This window comes from Ictalurus punctatus, chromosome 22 (genome assembly GCF_001660625.3).
Source record: "Ictalurus punctatus breed USDA103 chromosome 22, Coco_2.0, whole genome shotgun sequence".
NCBI lineage: Eukaryota > Metazoa > Chordata > Actinopteri > Siluriformes > Ictaluridae > Ictalurus > Ictalurus punctatus.
Genome location: NC_030437.2, coordinates 11236482 through 11257856, shown reverse-complemented (window position 1 = coordinate 11257856; position 21375 = coordinate 11236482). Strand labels below are relative to the sequence as shown.

At 36.3% G+C, this 21375-nt stretch overlaps 2 protein-coding genes across 5 annotated transcripts in view; one reads left to right on the top strand and one right to left on the bottom strand.

Moving 5' to 3' along the window:
• vcana (versican a) overlaps positions 1 to 4276 on the top strand; it is a 33670-nt gene extending 29394 nt beyond the window's left edge. For all 4 annotated transcript variants that reach the window (XM_017452370.3, XM_017452369.3, XM_017452373.3 and 1 more), the window contains 3 exons: positions 190 to 334; positions 1606 to 1788; positions 2702 to 4276. In XM_017452370.3, coding sequence (XP_017307859.1) covers positions 190 to 334; positions 1606 to 1788; positions 2702 to 2844 — 471 coding nt within the window. In that variant the 3' untranslated portion in view covers positions 2845 to 4276. The remainder of the gene's footprint in view (positions 1 to 189; positions 335 to 1605; positions 1789 to 2701) is intronic.
• A 6401-nt stretch (positions 4277 to 10677) lies between these two features.
• Positions 10678 to 20206, bottom strand: hapln1a (hyaluronan and proteoglycan link protein 1a). The gene is made up of 4 exons (XM_017452549.3): positions 19953 to 20206; positions 14848 to 15183; positions 12389 to 12688; positions 10678 to 11726 (listed from the first exon to the last, which is right to left on the bottom strand). The coding sequence occupies exons 1-4, from the start codon at positions 20014 to 20016 to the stop codon at positions 11443 to 11445; spliced, it is 984 nt and encodes a 327-aa protein (XP_017308038.1). The 5' UTR covers positions 20017 to 20206; the 3' UTR covers positions 10678 to 11442.
• Between the last annotated feature and the right edge of the window lie 1169 nt (positions 20207 to 21375).

The following is a 21375-nucleotide window of genomic DNA, read 5'->3' as shown; positions in this document are numbered from 1 at the left end:
TAAGTAACAAAACATCAGTTGCTTTATCCCCCCCCCCCCGCCTTTTTTTATTATTATTTTTTATGAGAGCACAGTGTCAGCGTTCCATTTGGCAATATATGTAATAAATAAATGTAAATAACTGCAAGAACTCACACCAATTATGATATTTGGATTCACAATTCTCATACTCTTTTCCTTCTCTTGTAGCAATATGAGAACTGGAGACCCAATCAGCCAGATAGTTTCTTCTCTTCTGGAGAGGACTGTGTAGTAATGATCTGGCATGAGGATGGCCAGTGGAATGATGTCCCATGTAACTACCACCTCACCTTTACCTGCAAGAAAGGCACAGGTGAGGAGTGCCATCATGATATAGAAATTCAGATTCACATTCCAGACATGAAGGGGTGTGATAACTTTTGTACACAACTATATATTGTATGTTTCCATTTAAAGAACAGTGAAATCAACAGAAAAAGGGTCTCTCATACTCATTTTTATTGGAGTTACAGTTATGTATATAGCGCTTTTCTACACCCTAAAAGCACTTTACATAGTATATGGAGGTGTCTCCTCAACCACCACTAGTGTGTAGCATACACCTGGATGATGCGACGGCAGCCACAGTGCACCAGAACGCCTACCACACAGCAGCTATTAGTGAAGGGGAGAGAGTGATGTAGCCAATTCAGAGATGAGGGATTATTAGGGGGACATGATAGACAAGGGCCAATAGGGGAATTTCACCAGGACATCGGGGTTATACTCTTACTCTTTTACAATAAGCGTCCTGGGGTTTTTAATGACCAAAGAGCGCCAGGACCTGGGTTTATCATCTCGGTTTGCTGTTTTTTAACGGTACAGTGTCCCCGTCACTATACTGGTGCATTAGGCCCCACACAGACCACAAGGTGAGCACCCCCTGCTGGCCTCACTAGTACCACTTCTAGCAGCTAGTTCACCCCTTTGGGGGTTTTCTCTGGGTACTCCGCTTTCCTCCCCCAGTTCAAATACATGCATTGTAGGCTGATTTCCAGATTGTCCATAATGTGTGAATGTGTGTCCGATTGTGCCCTGCAATGGGTTGGCACCCCATCCAGGGTGTCCCCCTCCCAAAAAAAAGGGAATACTATCAGGATTACATTTTTTTTCATTTAAAACCAAATAAATCTATCTTTTGACAGTATAAACAGCTGCTTGATTATATGTCTGGTTCTTTCTTACCAATTGTGACTCACACAAGCAACAAATTTATTTATTTTATTAAAACAAATCCAAACATTGAACATGTTTTGAAGCTCTAGAATAAGCTCTAAATAAAAGTATTTTAGATCATATTGCTTTTCTCATGATTTTATTTACATGTGACCTTGAAATAATACAAAAAATCAGATTATATTACTTTCATGTTGTGATACTTGTATTACATTACTGATGACATTTTTTATGAAGTAATTTGTAGTACCTGTAGTACCTCTCCCAACCCTGCGATTGGCTCCAAGTTCCCTCACGACTCTGTAGGTTAAGCAGTATGGAAAATGGATGGATAGTCTTTTACAAGCTAAGATAAATTTGATAGCAACATAATGGTGTTTCTCTCCCTCGTGTGTTTCCTGATAATAGTGTCGTGCAGTCAGCCACCTGTGGTGCCAAACGCTCGTACCTTCGGGCAGATGCGGCCTCGCTATGAAATCAACTCGCTAGTGAGATACCAGTGTATGGACGGCTTCATCCAGAGGCACCTTCCCACCATTCGCTGCAAAGGAGATGGCTCCTGGGACCTGCCTAAAATTTCTTGCATGAATCGTAAGTCTTCATGTGTGTTGAGCCTTTAAAAAAGGAACAAAATTGTTCTTAAAATGCTCTTCAAACCTAAAAGAAGAAGAATTATAGAAAGTACAACACACTGAAGATGATACCATTTGAAGACTGAAGGAAATTAAAAATATTTCAAATATATATATATATATATATATATATATATATATATATATATAAAGACAATAAAATAAAGTTCTGGCTTTTTGGAGTATTCCTATTTTTTCTCCTGCCACCTGCCAGTTCCCACCCAAAAGCCACATCTTCCCTATCACATGACAGAGCTCCCCAATGACAGTCACCAACCAGGGAGGTTAAAGGCTAATATGCTCACAGAGAAGTGAAGCCAGGAAACTGCATCTTTTCAAGCTGCTGCTCATGCAGTGTAACACACACCCTCTTCCACATTCATGAGCTCATATACACTCATGATTGGATAGTGTCACTCTGATTGACAGAGGTGAGAGATTATGTCATCCCTCTCACCCAGAGATCACAGCCAATTTTGCTCCATTGGATAGCTGTGACATTTTCAGTATTCGAGCTTGCAGTCTCCAGATAATAGGGAGAAAGCTATTCTGTTGCCAGGCTTGCGAGCTAAAATGCGCTGTTTTGAATGGACCCCAGAGGGGGCTAGTTAGCATGATCTATTGTGAATAATCACTATAATCTTATTTTATTTCTAGCATTATTATCATTTTAATTTTTGAATGATGTTTTCCTGGAAATCACATTTTCTGCTAAACATTATAAGGCAGCTGATTAATAATAGCTGGAAAAAACACAGTTGAATTATGGAAAAAAGATTCATTTTAGCGTTCCACACAATGATGCCAAAAGTGATCTTATGAACCTGTTTTTAAATAGAAGAGTGAACTAAAATGTTTATTTTATTTTCCAGCCTCCAACTTCCAGAGAAGATACAGCCGGTGGTATCAACACATCAGAATTTATGGCAGTCATCGGAAAAGGTCTGCAGAGAAGCCTGCCAGTTCCCCCCAGAAACACCATCACCATGCCTTCAAGGACAACAGAACCAAATAATAGGCCTACTATGATATAGTCTCAATGACTGATTTCTTTTTTTAACAACACTCACAGGACATCTGACTTAAACCTAGATACATGTGTGGAAATAGGAAATGGACAAAACACAGAAAAAGATAAGCATCTTGAGTTCTAGATTTTGGAATCAACACAGTGCCTTTTCAGTATTTTAGGACTAATGGAAGATTTTCTCAAGTATTTTCAGTTGGCCACTAAAAAAAGGACTGTTGCTGTTTCTGCTGGATGACTGACTGATCCTTGCTAGTCAATGTATATGTTAGTGAATCTGTGTTTGTCTTTTTCTTCAGATCACAAAATGCCTTCTTTGCGCAGTATATACTAATGTAACTTTGCAACACTACAAACTCCAGGAGATGGTAGAAAGTCAGCATGTAAAGGACTGTGAGCCAGAAAATATTCCAGCACATATTTTTTTTACTGGATGTTTTCATATGGGTGCTGTATGTCAAAGTTATTTCAACCTGGGATTCCACAAATTCTAAAGAACAAGAGCTAAAAAAATCACAACATATGGGAGTTGAGACACATCCAAAAGACTAAAAAAGGAATACAATCAAAGACAATCCAATAAGTGCTCAATATTCTGTACATAATAGTACACAGACTACAGGAAAAGGTGGAGTGAGCTTTGATAACTGATCCAAAAGGAATTTGCTATAATAACCTCACACAAAGAACAATTAAGTGCCTAGATCAAATAGCAAGAAAAAAAATCAGGCTCAAATCATATTATGTAAGCTATTTTGTCTTTCTGGATCTACAGCAGATACATCTCATTTAATCCCTAAATTCTCGAGTTCCTCAATTTTCATCCATAACTTCAGCTTTAATGTTGTCTTAGGTGAAATGTCAAACTACTTTTAAGAGAATGTACTTTGTGAATTGCTCAACAAGACTTGAACCACATGCTTTTTAACAGCATGCAGGTCATTTATTTTCCAAGCTGCTCCTAATCTTCTTGTGGTTGTATTTAATGTACAACACACTGGAGATGTAATATGACCTGCATGCACAAGTGCATTATTTTAGAGCCCAGCAAAGCCATGTGGTGACACTTGTGATTGTTAAGGATATTTTCTATTTAAACACAGAGATTAGAAAGTAATATGACATTTGGGGTGTTTCAATAGGCCAAAAAAAGACCAGAATCTACCAGTCAAACTTTTCTGCATGGAATGTCTCAACACATCTCAACAATAATTGTTATCCATTTGTTCATCCCAAGCATTGTTTTGTTTTTTTAAATGCATTTTTGTTGTTTGTCAGTTGTTTTTTATCCAAAAGTGCACATATCTTTTTTTTTTTTTTTTTTTTTATACATATTTAAAGTATAACATGTTTATTGTATAATGTGAATGTCTGGGTTGTGTGTGGAAAAAAAAAAAAAAAAGATTGGCTAGGAAAGTTACTTTTTTGTACTTGCAATGTGTCACCAAAGAGTCAAAATTTATTCCATCCAAGTGTGGTCTTCTTGTGTCATAACACTGATATGGTATGAACCAAAAATAATTATATAAATTATTCTATAATACATATTATACTATATATACACTATAATTATGGAAAATAACAGGTGATGTTATAATGCACAAAGTAGTAATACATTTTGACCAGAAGATGGAGTGATTAATTTAGCCTACAACAAGCACACGAATCCTGAGCCAGTATACTTACAGTACTTAAATACTATGCTAAATATAATTGCTTGAAGTTGATAGTCATTATACCTACTCCATCACTATACACTTTACCAGAGAACAAATGGCATAGATTACTTAATTAGATTTCTATATCCAAACTTTTTTTTACTTTATTATTTAAATAATTTTTGTTTAAACTTTATTATACTATGTGGATGCAAAGTTTCAATCACATATATATAGAAGTATAGAATGCCTTTGAATGCTGTACCATTAAGAATTCCACTTTACTAGAATTAAGGGGCCCAAACATGATCCAGTATGACAGTGCCCCTGTGCACAAACCAAGGTCCATGAAGACATTGTTTGCCAAGGCTGGTGTGGAAGACCTTGAGTGGCCAGCACAGAGCCCTGATCTCAACCCCACTGAACACCATTGGGATGAATAAGAATGCTGACTGCACCCTAGGCCTCCTTGCCCAACACCAGTGCTCTTGTGGCTGAATGAACACAAATACCCACAGTCATCAGTAGTACCTCTTAATTCAGTTGTGTTTTTCACTATTCGCCATTATTACAATACATTTTGTCCAGAATTCTCCTGTGGACCATGTATGCCTCAGTAGCTTGACCGAAAATAGAAGGTTGATTTAAGTCAAAGAATGAAGAATTATTAGTTCTGTCAAATAAGGTTTGTAGAGGCCTAGCTCTATATCTCATCTTATGTTAGCAAAATTGCTTTGTCAGCTGTCCAAACAAGGCTGTAAAAATGGACTGATTCACTAGGGACAAGTTTCCCCACTAGACCTCCACATGGAATAAGGCACAAAACTGAGATACTTGATGCCACTGACAAACCATAAATTTAAACACCACAGAAGATGAACTGTGGACTGAAATGCAGTTAATCTTTGGATTAATGGCTGCAAGGCCCAGACCATAAGCCCCAGAAGGAACCTTGTGGCGGTTTGTTTTCTGTCCACTTTCCTAGGGTTAGGCTAAAACCAGAAGGTAAGGGCTTCTATGAAATATGCCCAGTCAACAAATCTTGCAGCAGCAAAGCCTCTTGGGATTATGAAACAGGAAAGAGAGCAACTACTGCAAGAGTTCGGAGTAGAAAGATGAGGAGAATGCAGTCCATTCCAAAGTCCCTTTGGAAGACATAGAGAAACACATATGGAAGCATGTAGTTCACCAAGTTTATGCTAACTGATTTAAAGCAATTTGCATGAGTCTTAAAACTGATTATTTTTAATGGACCAAATGTGACTACATTAGATTCTGTCACTATCAGCAAACCTGATACCCAAGATGGACACAGACTTGAATGCATTCACAGTTATCCCTTAAATCAGCAAAGTAGCAGGTTTGTTTATCCAAAATTTTGTCACCACGGTAATTCACTTTAGGTTCTGCTGTTGTACCAGGCATCTCCTGATAAAATGATGCATGAAAGTGAGTAGTCACTTTGTCTAATGCTGCTATCAGAATATTGGATCTAGGTTTTGTTTTGGCACTCTCTTGGCCAACAATTTTTTTGTGTTTTTTTTTTTTTTTTTTGCAAATTTTAATCATGCATGGCAAAACTACTGATTAACATTTCAACTAAGATTGAATAAAATTTGCTGGACAAAACTGTTGACCCTATGTATATGCATGCTCAAGAAATGAAACAAACAAAAATCCAAACACTGCGCTGTTAGTAGCTCACCTTGTATTATCCTGTGACTGGTCTTCTCTCCTGCTTGCTTTTCGTACAGCCTTAAGTAGAGGAGAGGGAGCCTGAGTACTACACAGTTCTCCGAGCCAATCAAATGAGTCTCAAACTGATGACATTTTTTGCCAGTTTGTTTATTACTGGAAGTAAAATAGAATTAGTAAAATGTAGTATTATTTAGAAAAGAGGCTTTAGAAAGTCAAAATACAGGTAAATCATTTAGTAATTAATCCATTGTAAAACAATGCAATAGTAAAATAGTATTAGTACAATAGGCAATATGTATATGAAACTATGATTGCAACTACAGACAGGTAACCAATTAAAAAGCTACATAATGTGATGTCTTAGTAAGCGACCAGAACATCTTCAATGCACATTGGCATATATTCTACAAGTCTCTAAAACTGGACAGGAGGGATGAACACTATTCTTCCAAAGGATTTTATCTCAATTAGTGTTTTGATAATGGAAGTGGAGAGGTCTATCTGACACGTCGCTCCAAAATGTTCTGCATGTTCAGTTGGGTCGAGATCTGTTGACTTTGAAGGCCGAAGCATATGATTTATATCATTTTCATCATCAAACCATTCAGTGAGCCCTGTGGATGGGTGCGGAGTCATCCTGGAAGAAGAGATGTCTTAAAAAGAACTTTGTATTGTTTCACAGTGAACCTTCCCTCTACGGTGGCCAAACTGTTAATTTTTTAAACTCAGAACTATACTTGATTGAAATATACAGGTTAAGCTAGAGAAAAGTTAGAGTGTGGTCACCATAGTCTTTTATTTTATTTAATAAAAATTTTTATTGGATCATTAGGCATATTTTTAGATTGGATCCATTAAAAAAATATAAAGTATGGAGTCTAATGTATGCAGACAAAGTGTAGCACACATTAATTGGTATGGATTTGACTGGATGTTTAAATTTATCTTTCCTTCTTTATCTTTGTTTAGACAACATGAAAAAGATCAACAATCGGTCTTTCCATTACAAAAGAACAAAACAAAACCTTAATGATTCTGCATAAGTTCTAAATGCAGCTAATATGCAACCATTTACTGCCTACTTCTAAAGGAACCCTTCTGTAATTGTTAGGATTTTCTTTCTTCTTGTTGTTCGTCTGCCTTAAAATGAATCATGCAGACCACACCATAAGTCATAGAGACATAAATATTTGGTCCATATCTAATGAACCATGAGTTTTTGCTAATTTCCATAATATGCAAAACCTACTTTTGCAAAGTAGTCCTAGGATTTTTGGCCTCTCATCGCAAATTTGATGGTCTCAATTTTTTTTTCCAAAAGTTACTCAAGTAAATGTAATGAAATAAATGTAGCACATTATCTATGATAGTCAGGATGTGTAAAACACGTTGTGAATATGTTCTTTCTGTAACACATTTAATAAATGTTGCTAAATGTTCTAAATAACACAAAATGTTTCAAAATTTAATTTTATTAGGGCATTGAAATTATATGATCAAATCATGTTTGATGTACAAAAACAAATTATGTTAACATAACTCAATCATGTGGAACTGATGTACAAATCTGAATTAAGTAAATTCAATTAGTTTTTTTTTCAGTATGTGGACTTTTGTGTTCTCTTTAAACAAGTTTTTAAATTGTAAACTTTTACATCTAAGAGAAGAACAAAAGCTTCGATTGGCAAGAAAGGAGAAGATGGAATTCTTTCAATGTTACCTTGAGGGACTTTCTACAGTGGAAAAAAAAATGTTGGTGTACTAAATCCTGCATATTAAAGCTACGCTATAAACCACACATAATATCTTTTCTTAAATCTTACCAGCCACACATTCCATTTTTTTTCAGACTCAACAATGTTTAATGTGCTCTGCTGCTTGTTTCAAAACGGTTCTGAGAGAGGTTCACAGATCCACAGGCATGAGCAAGACTATGGTATAACTTAATAATGCAGGCATACAACAGCAGAAACAACAACAAAAGCTTGTCTAAGAGGTACCAAAACAAAGGAACTTATATACTGGTGATAATCAGGGTGAAAACAAGACACAGGTGAGGCTGATTGAGACATGTGACTGGTGCTGGGGATGATGAGTCCTGCACCGATTTCAGCATAACTTGACAATTAGTAGCTTGACCTGTATTGTGACGTTGTTACAGCACAAATACAAAATAAAAAGAAAACAATGAATTACCAAATAAGGATTCTAAGGGTTTGTAGCTGTAATATATTTGCATAAATGTTATTTTAATGCAGGGAAATAGAGACAGGAGACCAACTGAGTTCAACTGACTTCTTTTACTGTGCGTTCTCCACTTAACACACACACAAGCATTCAAACTAGCCCCGAAAGTGGGCGTGACTGACATACAGGACAACCAATAGAAACTGTGTCTTTGCATGCTAACAAATAAACAACATATATTACAACTCATCCCCCTTTAGATGGAAACCCTTATTTAACTCTAAACCCTACTTGCACTTAAACGATACCTGTAACATAACTTTTTATTTATTTATTTATTTCTTCTTACAATCCCTTAGCTACACGATAGACTATAAATCCAGTCTTTTTGGAGCTGTATGAATTCTTTGTGCGTATCTTCTCTCTGGTTCCTCTGGAGAATCCTCACCCTCTTGATTTTTTTTTCAATTTCAGTCTCAGTTTCCACTAAAGTTTCGGACGTAAGTGTCGGCATTTACACACTTTCACCCACAGGTGTGAAAAAGTTTTAACTGTCATAGTCCATTGTTCCATTGTTTCATCCCTGTTTAACCCTCCAACTCATCTGGTAGAAGGTCATAAGCAAGAATTTGATCCATGACTGCTTGGAAAATTGAGGGAGTACTAGCAACTCCATAGCTAAGATGGCACCTATGCAGTCCCCTATGCATATTTATGGTAAGGTCCTTCTCTGAGTCAGCATCCAGTTTCAGTTGCTGATATGCATGTGCCAAATCAATTTTCCACCTAATGGTGGCTCTGAAGCACAGAATTTTTTTAGACTTACATTACTTTTTTACACTGATTATTTCGGTTCTCCCAAATGAAAAAGTCTTAAGAACTATTTTAGAATGGTATTTGATTTAGATTGTTTTAAATTTGCATAATATGCAAAACAAACTTTTGCAAACTCATCCTAGGATTATTTTTTGGTCTTCACAAATGTCATGTCAAACTACTTAGCAGAGTGTGAAACTCAATAATTATCAAAGACATATTGACATTTCTAAACAATATGGCCACCAACTGTCAATCTGTTTTAATAAGTTGGTTCATAATTTCCTCACACAACTTTAACTCATGAATGGGGCATGGACACGTATAGGGGTGGAGCTACAGTCAGTTAACTGTTTCTCTGGAACCATACAGTAAGTTTCATCCATCTGAAATTGGTATTTTGCAACTGTGTGCCTATTTGTAAGTGGCTTATTGAAGTTTACCTAATCACTTAAAAACACAGTTGCTAATCAATGCAAGTGGGATGGAGCTGGTTTACGCATACAGCTGTATCACATGAATGCCTGCATGGAATTAAACAAAACGTGAAGTCTTGCATCTATGGCAAAAAAGTCTGAAAAATGAGATATGTGAAGTTTGGGGTATAATCACTGAAAAAGGGTGGAGTTAAGTACATTTTAATACTGCAACCAAAGAAGACCATGTTGTGGATTTATGCCCTGCTTATAAAACTTGTAATGAATCTGTAAAATCAAAGATTGGTGACTGCTTTACTATGCCCTAGGATTGTTGGGTCCCAAACATACACACACATGCAGGCATGGAGGCACTCACAGTACACTTTCATGGTCACAGTACACTTTCATTTTCAAGTCTTGGAATTAAAATGTGGGATAAATTTAAATAAAAATTTATATCTGGATTTCTGTAAAGCTACTTTGTGACATTGTCCATTGTTAAAAGTGGTATACAAATAAAATTTAATTGAATTAAAAGGAAATTGTCCCTGTTTACAGTTACATTTGGCATTTGGCAGATGCCCTTATCCAGAGTGACGTACAGAAGCGCTCTACCTTTTTTTTAAATAAATACATCCTGATACTGCTTCACTAGGTCACGGACTAAGATTACCATCAGTCTAAAAACTCTGCTGGGCAGGTAATAAAGTAAGAAAAGCACACAGACAACACAATTCATTATTATTATTTTTTTACAGTGCTACTTTAAATACTTCAGGAAGAGGTAGGTACTGCCAGTGTCTCAGCTGTTCGGACAGCTAGGGGAAGTTCATTCCACCACCTATAGGTGCTGGAACAAAGAGTCTTTATGCATGCCTTCCTTTTCAGACACAATATAGTAAATAGTAAGTTGTCAGCACACTCGACCAGCTCTGGAATATGCACAAACTGATGCAAAATTATGCACAGCAATGCACCTAATTTTGCACCTATATGCAAAATTACAACCACACTAATGAAGAAAATAATACATTCAAAGTCCATTTAAATTTTGTGAGGTTTTATTTTCCATTTGGAAAATTGATGTAAAAACAATACACTGCATTTTAGTTTAAAAAAAAAAAGTACATAATGTGCCTATATTGTGGCTTTGTAGTACAAAGAGGAATAATACGTGGAATTTTCTTCCTAATCATATAAACAAACCCATGTTTGAAATACAGAATATGAGATCTGCTTTCAGTGGCAAGTCATTGTAGCTTAGTCCATAAACATATAAGAAATTGGTGTTCTTTAATAAATCCAACCCATGAAACAATGCTTTGTTGGCACTCACAATTATGCAAGTGCAAGGCTTAGATTAGTCATTTAAAATGCAGTCGCTAATAAGCAACTGGGTCCTATTAAAGATTTAATCTGCATCTGGATCGACTATAACTGCATTTGCAGCTTTCTGCAATGACCAAAACTGCATTGCGTCTCCAGCAGCATGTCACATTTTTTTTTATAGATTGAAATTACTACTAAGTACTAGCTGTGGTATCACAAGATTTGGTGCAAGGGAAGAAAATATTTGAGCAAAACTATGAATGAATGAATGAATGAATGAATGAATGAATGAATAATTGTACCATTTGCAATATGTATTTGGAATGTACAGTATAAAAAATTTCAGGATGTACTATTTTTTTTTTTTTAAAAATCACAGTTTCAATGTTTTCTCATGATAACTCAGCATGCTGTATGATTCAATGCTTGTGTGTTACAGCTCTTTGGTTGGTGTGCGAGCTTAGATAAGGTGTTGCATATTACTGGTTAGCTCTGTAGCAGTAGGCACCGTAGAGCTTGTGCTTCTTGTCAGGAAATCCAACTGAACGGACAGCGGCTTCTGTGGGGCTGCACTTCATCCTGGGCTTGGAGATGGGGTATCTCACACTACCATCAGCCAACCAGCCAGCATCACAGTGGTCATACCCCTGCAGCTTCCAGGCAGCAAATATGTGCCCTACTTTTGCCAGCTCAGCTTTATCATCCTCACAGGCCTGCACAGCCTCAAGGTAGGTCAGTTTCTGATTCACGAAGAACACATTTCCTGAGGACCAGAAGAGTGTAAATTATTATAGGATTCATACAGTAATAGTATAGTAATACAGAGTGTAAGATTAAAACACAAATAGAAATCAACAGTAAACAAGACAGATACTATAACAATGCTTAACATTAATGTTCCCTTAAATAACATTATTTTCTTCATTAGTTAATATTAGCATAAATATGCGTTAGTAAACCATAAATAACATTAACAATGTATGTATTCATTTACATTTGAATGATAATTAATATGCAAAAATCTTAACAGTATATAATTTTTTTATTTTTATTTTTTATTTTTTTTTTTTACCTCACTGATAAATATCGGTTGTTGCAGGTTTTGGCTTATTTGGTACGTTATTTAAAAAACACAACAAACCAAAAATATTATTTGCTTTGTTAAAATTTCCATGAATATATGCTAAAATGTATGGTTTTTAATGTTAATGAATGCACTAAATAATGTTAGCTAATGTTAGCTTACATCTTAATATAAAGTGTGATGATGGGGCATTTTTTTCAGATTTGGTATGAATACATTTTTATGAAAATCGCTGATTGCTAACCCCACCCTACTGCTGTAACTATTTCAGCTAAAAGGAAATTAAAATGTAAAAATTTAGCATTAAGAGGCTAGCCAAGGGCTCCTCAAGCTTCAAGCACCATTGTATCCAGCGGTGTAGCAGAAAACATCAAAGCGGCTGTTGGTTTTGTTACGACGGCCGTAATTCCTGAGTCCAGCAGCAACATTGCCCCCACATGGCTGTCTGGGTTTGGTGATAGGGTACTGTACGGTTCCATCACTCAGCCAGCCAGCATTGCACCAGTCCAGTCCACCTTTCCAGGCCTGGTAGAGCTGTGCAAATGATGCCACCACCGCATCCTGCCCCCAGCAGGCTGCCTCAGCATCATGGAAGTTCAGGTTGTAACGGCCCAAGTGTGGTGAGTATGGGAATACAACCCCTGTAAAATAGAGTGATGCTTCTCTTAAAAATGGTTCAATTCAGTTTAAAATAAGATGTATTTGGATTTAAAGGTTTACCATGTGTAGTAATCATGAGTTTGGTAAATATTCAAGATCTTTTTTTTTTTTTATATTAAAGCTGTGAACAATGACTATACCATCACTGACTGAAGACCCTGTAAAAGTGTCAAACTTCTTCTCTCCTTTTAGTCCTTGGGCAAGACTATTTGAGCTTTAATGCAGAAACAATTACTTGCATGCCTGAAGGTTGCCATCTCTATTCCAATACTATCTACGTCCATTTGTGGTAGCCTGTTTTCATTATAGCTTGGAATCTTATTTGAAGACATCCTATTCACTACCCTGATGTCGTGTGTGCAAGGACAGCCTTTGCCAAAGGCAAGAACAAATTTTCATTCAGTATGTGCATGTGCATGAAATGTCTTTTCTGTGGAATAATAGGATGAAAATTACTAGATCATATATATATATATATATATATATATATATATATATATATATATATATATATATACAGTCATGTGAAGAAATAAGTACGCCCCATGGAAATTGTTGGCTTTTTTGACATATTATACAAGCAACCATTTGATCATCTTTGAAACAATGCCTATTAATAAATTTGATACACTCCATGAAATGACAAGAAATTGACATTCTGTAGTAATTTTTACAATTTAAATGAACAAAAATAGATCAGTCACATCCCTACATTTATCGCACATTCAAATCCATAAAATTAGAATCAGGTTTTCAAGATTGGGTGCCAGTGATCAGAACATGCTTAGGGATTGCAGGTGGAACCTGTCTTATTTATACCCCTCTCATATCTAGTATCTGGTGTTCCCTTTGATATTGACGTGTGTGGTGTCATCTTGCCAAGATCTAAAGAGTTCTGTAAGGCCTTCAGAAAAAAGGTTGTGGATGCCTATGAGTCTGGCAAGGGATTTAAAAAGATCTCTAAATTATTTTAAAATATATACTTCATTCCATTGTAAGGAAAATAATTTACAAATGACCCAGAGTTCAAATGATTGCCAATTTATCCAGGACGGGCCATCCCAGCAAATTCAGCCCAAGAGCAGACCATCTGATGTAAAGAGAAGTCTCCAAGAACCCCAAAATTTAATCACAGGATCTGCTAGTAAGTTTTTGCACTTGTGTTTTTGTCAAAGTGCAAGCTTCTACAATCAGAAAGAGATTGCACAAATGTGACCGCAATAGGAGGCGTGCCAGGAAAAAGCAAGAATTTGTAAGAGTACAGTTTGCCAATGAGCATGTAGGCAAAGACCAGGCCAAACAAATCAAAGATAGCGTTATCTGGCCACAGTAACAGCATACATGTTGAAACCAACTGTGAAGCACGGTGGTGGAAATGTTATGGTTTGGGGTTGCCTCACTTCATCAGGGATTGGACAGCTTGTGTTTATTGTTTCAACTGTGAATTCTGCATCATATCAAAGAGTATTTGAAAATAATGTGAGGCCAGCTGTCCGAAAATTGAAGTTGAACCAAAAGTGGACATTTAAACGGATAATGATTCTAAGCACACTAGCAAATCAGAACACTAGCAATAGGAATGGCTCAAAAAGAAGATATGGAGGGTTATGGAATGGCCTAGTCAAAACCCAGATTTAAATCCCATTAAAATGTTGTGGGGGGATTAGAAACGGGCAGTATATGCAAGAAAACCCTCAAACATCTTGCAACTGAAAGACTATTGCATTACTATTCCAGCAAGCCTGGTGGACAATTATGCAAAATGCTGACAAGAAGTTATTTCAGCTAAAGGCAGCAATACTAGCTTCTGAGGCCAAGAGTGTATTTACTTTTTCCACAGAAGAATATCACATCTATTGATATATCTGTTGAATAAATGTTTGAAAAAACTAATTTTCCTTGTGGTTTTGTCTAATTATATCAACTTTTTTTAATAGGCACTATTTCAAAGATGATGAAATGTTTGCTTGTACAAATATGTCAAAAAAGCTAAAAATTTCCATGAGGTTATTTTTTCACATGACTGTATATAAATTGGTTATTGGTAATTGGTTTTTATAGTGGTGCAAAAATATATACAAAAGTTACACATAATCAGATTATTATAGAACATGAAGTGAAATTTGACAAATTTAATTACCACGCATTCGAAGCTCCATCTCAAGAATGATGTCATCCATGCCATTGATGATCTCGCACTTGTATGTGCCAAAATCATCCAGGTTGACGTTTTTAATAATCAGGGTGGCATCATTTTCATCAGCCTCCTGCAGATGAACACGGTTTTGGAAGCCGCCATGTGTGACCTTGTGGAAACCCATACGAATCAGCACATCAGTTTCGTCGTCAGCATCCTTAAGCTTGGTCCATTTGATCCTGTTTCCGAGCCCACCAAAAGTGAAGGTATCAGTAGGGTTCAGGTGGCAGGGCAAGCTAACATTCTCACCTGGACTGGCAAAGATCTGAAGGCGACTCTCTGAAAAGAGATAAAGATGCCCTCCATGTTTATCCAAAATACCAAAATATCTACATATGACTTGATAATTATCAAGTTGGTATTTGCCATTCGAAAATGCACCAAACTTCTATTTAAAGAAATTATCTATTTAGATTTTAGTGCAATTGTGATCCAGGTAAAAGCTGTGGTCTTTGTTTGTGCTACAGTTCAGGACCATCTGACATTATTTAAACTGAATAGTGCCCTCAGTTATCTAAATATCAATATCAAATCCGTGTTCACCCAAAGTTCACTTTAGACTCTTGGCACATTTTGATGGATTTTGCCATCTTTCTAGCATTTTCTCAATCCTTTTGAACTTTCAACCCTGAGAAATTATTATTCAAAGACTTCCTGTACCACAGTAAAACCATAATTCGTGACACATTCCAGTAAAATCTATCCCGCATGTGCTGCAGTGGATATCAAAGTCAGTGCTAGCTTTTGTCTTCCTCCATCGACCGTCTTCTTTTACTTGCATCCTCTTTTTTTCCCTTATAACAGTATCCTACACCCTAATACATTCAGCAAACAGACTGGACACATCAAGCAATTAGCAAATAATGAGTAATAACACTTCTGCTCCTGGTAAGCCAATGAGGCAGTGACTGTACTTTGTCTGAAGCCTAATAAACTGGAACTCACAGGACAGTGAGCTGAAACAGAGGGTATAAAATGAAGAGGAAAATGACATACAGGGTTGGGAGGGTTACTTTAAAAATGCATTCTGTTAGAGTTACGAATTACTTCATAAAAATGTAATCAGTAACATAATCCAAGTATCACAATATGAAAGTAATGTAATCTAATTATTTTTGGATTACTTCAAGGTCACATATGCAAATAAAGTCACTTTAATTTAAAGCATATTTTAGATCTCAATGTTTGGATTTGTTTTATGTAAATAAATAAATAAAATATGTTTACATTCCCTGATGTGGGTAAGATTACATCACAAACACTAGGATGAGCATATTCTGCTTTTCCAAAAAAAACAAACAAACAAAAAAAAGTGTGTGTGTCTTAATAGCATTCAAAATAGTGTTACTATGAATGCAGACTTTAATACACTGAAAAAGACACACTATTACCATCACATAAATTACACACACACACACACACACACACACACACACACACACACACACACACACATATATATATATATATATATATATATATATATATATATATATATATATATATATATATATATATATATATATATATATATAATTATATAATTGGTTTCACTCTGTCCACGGTTTACATTTTTTCCTACATTCATTTGAATGTCCATGGAGTAAAATAAAATATCAGATGCCACAAGTGTACCTTCTGCCTCTTCTCCCATCATTTACATATTTGAATGGCTATATAGTACGAAGCAATGTGATAACTTGAAATTAAAAATGACCTTATATGGACATGGCCATTGTTTCAACTCAGGACAGCTGTCATTTGCTGCTTCTGTCAAGCACAAACATTGCTTCACCTTCATGCATTCGCTGAAAGTAGGCTAACGGTTGAGATGCAGGAATTTGGCCAATATTTGCTGCAAGCCTTTTATAATCGACCAACTGGTGTGCGAGAAGGTGGGACTTACAGAGAGGGGTTAAAGCAATGCAAATATGTGCACACATGATGCAGTGTTAGACCAAAAGAACATCATAATGAAACTAAAGCTGAATCCTGCACATTTTTGCAAATTTAGAAATCCTGGTTGGATGCTTTTTTAAAGTCTGAAAAAGAGGACATGTCAGGACGTATGGTCCAGAGGACGTATGGTCACCCTGACAAAAGCATTTCAGAGAACAGTTTGTGTTAATTTCTACCAAATTAACAATGCGCAAACTTTTTTTGTGTATGGAACAGGAGGTTTCTCATGTGAGCCACGACTAGAAAGAGAGAACCAGATCTATAATCAAGTAGCTGTCTATAATGTATTATGTCAAATGATTAATTTCTTTGGTTTTAAATGAAAAATTTGTAATCTTGAGAGTATTCCCATTTTTTACAAAATGTACTTGTAATGTGATTACTCTGTTTTTGACATAACTGTAACAGATTACAGTTACCAGTTGTTTTGTATCCTAATTACGTAACGCCGTTACATGTATTCCGTTATCCCAAGCCTGATGACATAAATATCATTAAATATCTGGGCACGCCCTTTGAGGATGACAGCAAATGTTCAACCTATCTATTCTGATTTAGGTGCCACAAAGGCTTGGAAAAACTTACAGTTGTCTGACAGAATGGAAATATTGGAAAAGCTCTAGACAAGTCACCAGTTGAATTTGACTATCAACTATGAAGTTGGGTTGGTTTACAGGGAGTGACTTACACCAGGCATATCTCACTAAAATCAGCCAAGAAGATTGCTAATGAGGCTTGGGAACTCAATTTAGGAGATAAGCATTGCTTATGTTGAACCATCATGTTCAGTTTGTTTTCAAATAGAGGTTTTACTTTATAATACTCATTATGAATTTCACTGATATAGTTTTTATTGTACCTTTTACTGTTTAGTCTCAGTTAGTGTGCTTTGCATTTCAATGCTGGCTGGTTGCCCATTTCTGACTCATATATAAACTCTGTCCAGCCCTTGACTACATTTGAAAAACTTAAAGAATGCAGACATTCAATGTGTCCTGCAATGGTCTTCTCTCACAGTAACAAAAGACCACCCAGTGGCTGCAAGGGATGTTAATTAACTGGTTGGCACTGTGTGTGTTTTTTTCCTCTTAGTGTAGAGTTCTCATGTATCACAGAGTAACTTATTTATACAAGGATTTTTTTTGCAATGAGTAATTATCAAGTAACATTAAGTGAAATTAAAATCAAATTAAAATAACCAGGCATTGACAGTGATAAAATACAGGGCAGCTAAGACATTTTGCAATTTTACAACTACAGACAATCATTGTCACACAACGTTATACAATGTTATACAACTGAGAGACTAGAACCAGATGTCTCTTTGAGTTGGGATAGAGGAAGTGCTATAAATTTATGTTAACACAGTAATTCAGCATGGTAATTTGTTCTGCATCTGTCTGCAGAATTTGTACTTCTGTTGTAGTGGCTGTTGTTGCACACTCCTGGGCTTTGGATATAACCAGTATACTAGGAAGCCCCCTTAAATTCTTCATATTTTAGCTACAGGTCTTATGAATCCATGGGGACTAACTGCAGCTGAGAATGCACATGTGTATATTTTAGAATGACAATCCATCAAACATTAATTAAAAAATTTCAGGCACTATTTTGAACATATTTTCAGAGTAATCATCACTCAACACAGGCGACATAACCTTTATATATATAAACTCCAATAATTTTAGGTATACCATAACCCATGTGAGGAGCTTATTAGTCAGTTTATTCAGTAAGTATTATGAATTTTTCAGTAAATACAAGGATTCTAATAGGAACATTATGTAGTTACAGTGAGTGAGGAATGAAAGTATGGACCCGCCAACAGATTCTGTGAGTTTATAGGGTTTAATATTCTTAATGAATAATTAGATCCTCACATATATGGAAACACAAGAGCTCTATTTTGCTCTCTCTCTTTCTCTTATAGACACACACATTCCTACTGATCCATGGCAGTGTAATGACTGCATTATGCCTTTCTTCCCATATAAATCAGGCCTGTCTCAGGCTGTCTGTTAAGGCAATAAGGCACATAATAGCTTTACTCCCTCCTTCCTCTCCTCTCATCTTCTTTGCTCGCCAGGCCACAGTCCAGACCCAATCTGAGCCCATTCAGTCTGCTTACTTAACACACCATTACCTCAGAGGGAAAGGGAGAGGCATTTGGACAGAGTTCAGCAAGGGGCTCAAAATGCTGAAGTTGTTCATCTTGCTCTCCCAGCCTGTCAAGGGGGATGGGTGAAAACACAGCATCTGGCAATGTCTCTGCTTTGAGACCATATATAATGGCTACATAGTTCACATATAGCTCTGATTTAAGTAGTCCTATAGCTTAATGCTGAATGAGCTAAAGTATATACAGAAGAAAACATGTACAGCAGAACTACTAATAATAAACTTTAAATAACTGCTCATGCAAATGTGACCACAAATCATGCACATAATATTACATTGACAGTAAATAGTTGGAATAATTTTTTATTTCATATTTTAGATACAGTAGATTGACACTTGAAAAATTGCTCACTGTTAATTTCACATTTGGCAACATTTTATACTATTATAAAATTATACTATTATATATTTTACAATTTGAAATTCTAAAGCTATTTGCTTTGACGTTTTTGGGGTCATCACAGCAATCACAATATTGTCATATATAACCTTATGAATATAACAGTTTACTTTTTCTTTTTGGCTCACCATCCCCTTCCCCCCTTCCTAGGACCATTATGTGTTTGTTAGTCTTATTAGATGCTTCAGAAAGAGAGAGAGTATAAATTAATACAAACAGAAAATGCATTGTTTTTAGTTGACATCCATTCATTCATTCATTCATGGGGCATCCCAAGAATTACTTAACTTAATAGTCCCCCAAATTCTTACTGCAGTGTTACACAGTGTTACTTTGTGTCATAAGCAATTTTTCACTGTTTAGTTTTATTGTACAAGTAGACACACACGCGCACACACACGCACACACACACACACACACACACATACACACACACACACACGCACACGTACATGCACACATGCACACTCATTCATTCCCAGAAAAACATTAATTCTCAGATTTGCCATACCTGCTGTATACGCGTTGTTGGCAAGGCTCAGGCAGACTAACGTCAAGAAAATTATGGTTATCATCTTCTTTCTTTTTCCTTTGTCTTTGGGCCTGTGCACTAGAGAAGCAAAAAAAGGGGATGTTAGCTCAAACTTAGGTACACTACCCCTGGATACTGCACAGAAAATTGCTGCTGTCTTCGTTGGTGTGAGAAGGCGTAGGAAACAGACAGTTTCGTTGACACTGAAAAGTTTGGGGTTCTCAGTGTTTGTAACCACAGCTTTTTATTAGATTGGGGGGGGCTTTCGGGGGCGCTGGCTAAGATCACTCCGCCTCCCTTTGGAGAAACCAGGGTACCCATCACCCTGTACTTTAGCACTGAGAGCTCCTTAATGATTTTTGCTTTCTCTATTTGCTGCATGGTTTAGTTTGTGTGTAATAATATGTTGTATTAATACCATACTAAGCAACACTTAAAAATGTGTTAATTTATGTTTTTAATGTGGCTCTTCCCAATTAACCACCATAGACTGGAAATCTTATCTTTTACATCTTAAAAAACCAGTAGATATTTGCAATAAATATGTTGATTCAGATGCACATGTGACAGTACAATAATTCTTAAAAGTTAATAATGGAGATGTTACAGCATATTGTACACTTTGTTTATAGGGCAGCTGACTTATATGAACTGCATGTAATGTAACCCACTTGATTGATCTTTTTATTTCCATTTCTATTAACAGTGTCATTTTAAACATCAATAACTACCAGGCCTTTAGTGTATACATCACCATCCAGCAAACCTTCTCAGTTCCCTTCCCAGTAATGAACTACATTAATCAACATACCCCCCAGCGTACAAAACAAAGGAAATGAAGGAGCAGTGTGCCCACTTGACTGACCAAAGTCCTAATATAGGAAGAATCCATTACCCTGTTAAGATAGAGACTGCATGTCAAGGCGAAGGAAGTTTGCGGTCCTTTAGGGATGTTTTTTCAGCCATCTCTATTGACAGTGACAGACAAGAAAACAGGGCTGGATGCCTGTACATCACATATGGTCTAATAAGCTCTTGGTACTGTTAACACAGCTGTCAAAAATCAGTGATTTTATGTGAGAAAAACCCAGAGAAAAACCCTGTGATGGAACCTCCAGCTATATAGAGCTCCAGTGTATACAGAGGATGTCCAACAAAGTTACTGCCATGTAAAAGTAAGAACACTGATGTCATGAAGCACCATAATCACCAGCTTTGTAGCACAGACTGACTCATTGCATGGAAACGGTTTGAAAGAGGAACGGAAATCACACTTTAGATGGTATTACGGAATGCACTGCTGTTATACAACTACTGTTAATCATTATGCTATAACATGCAGGATGTATTGCATTTGGAACTGTCTAATGATTCTTCACCACTACAGCCAAATACCCTATGA

What these genes read in the sequence shown, in the direction of transcription:
- hapln1a (XM_017452549.3), bottom strand. Translation starts at nt 20,016, where the DNA reads ATGATAACCATAATTTTCTTGACGTTAGTCTGCCTGAGCCTTGCCAAC. An exon ending in CAACAACGCGTATACAGCAG is followed by an intron (nt 15,184 to 19,952) that starts GTATGGCAAATC and finishes ATCTCTTTTCAG; the next exon opens with AGAGTCGCCTTCAGATCTTT. An exon ending in CTACACCGCTGGATACAATG is followed by an intron (nt 11,727 to 12,388) that starts GTGCTTGAAGCT and finishes TCTGGTCCTCAG; the next exon opens with GAAATGTGTTCTTCGTGAAT.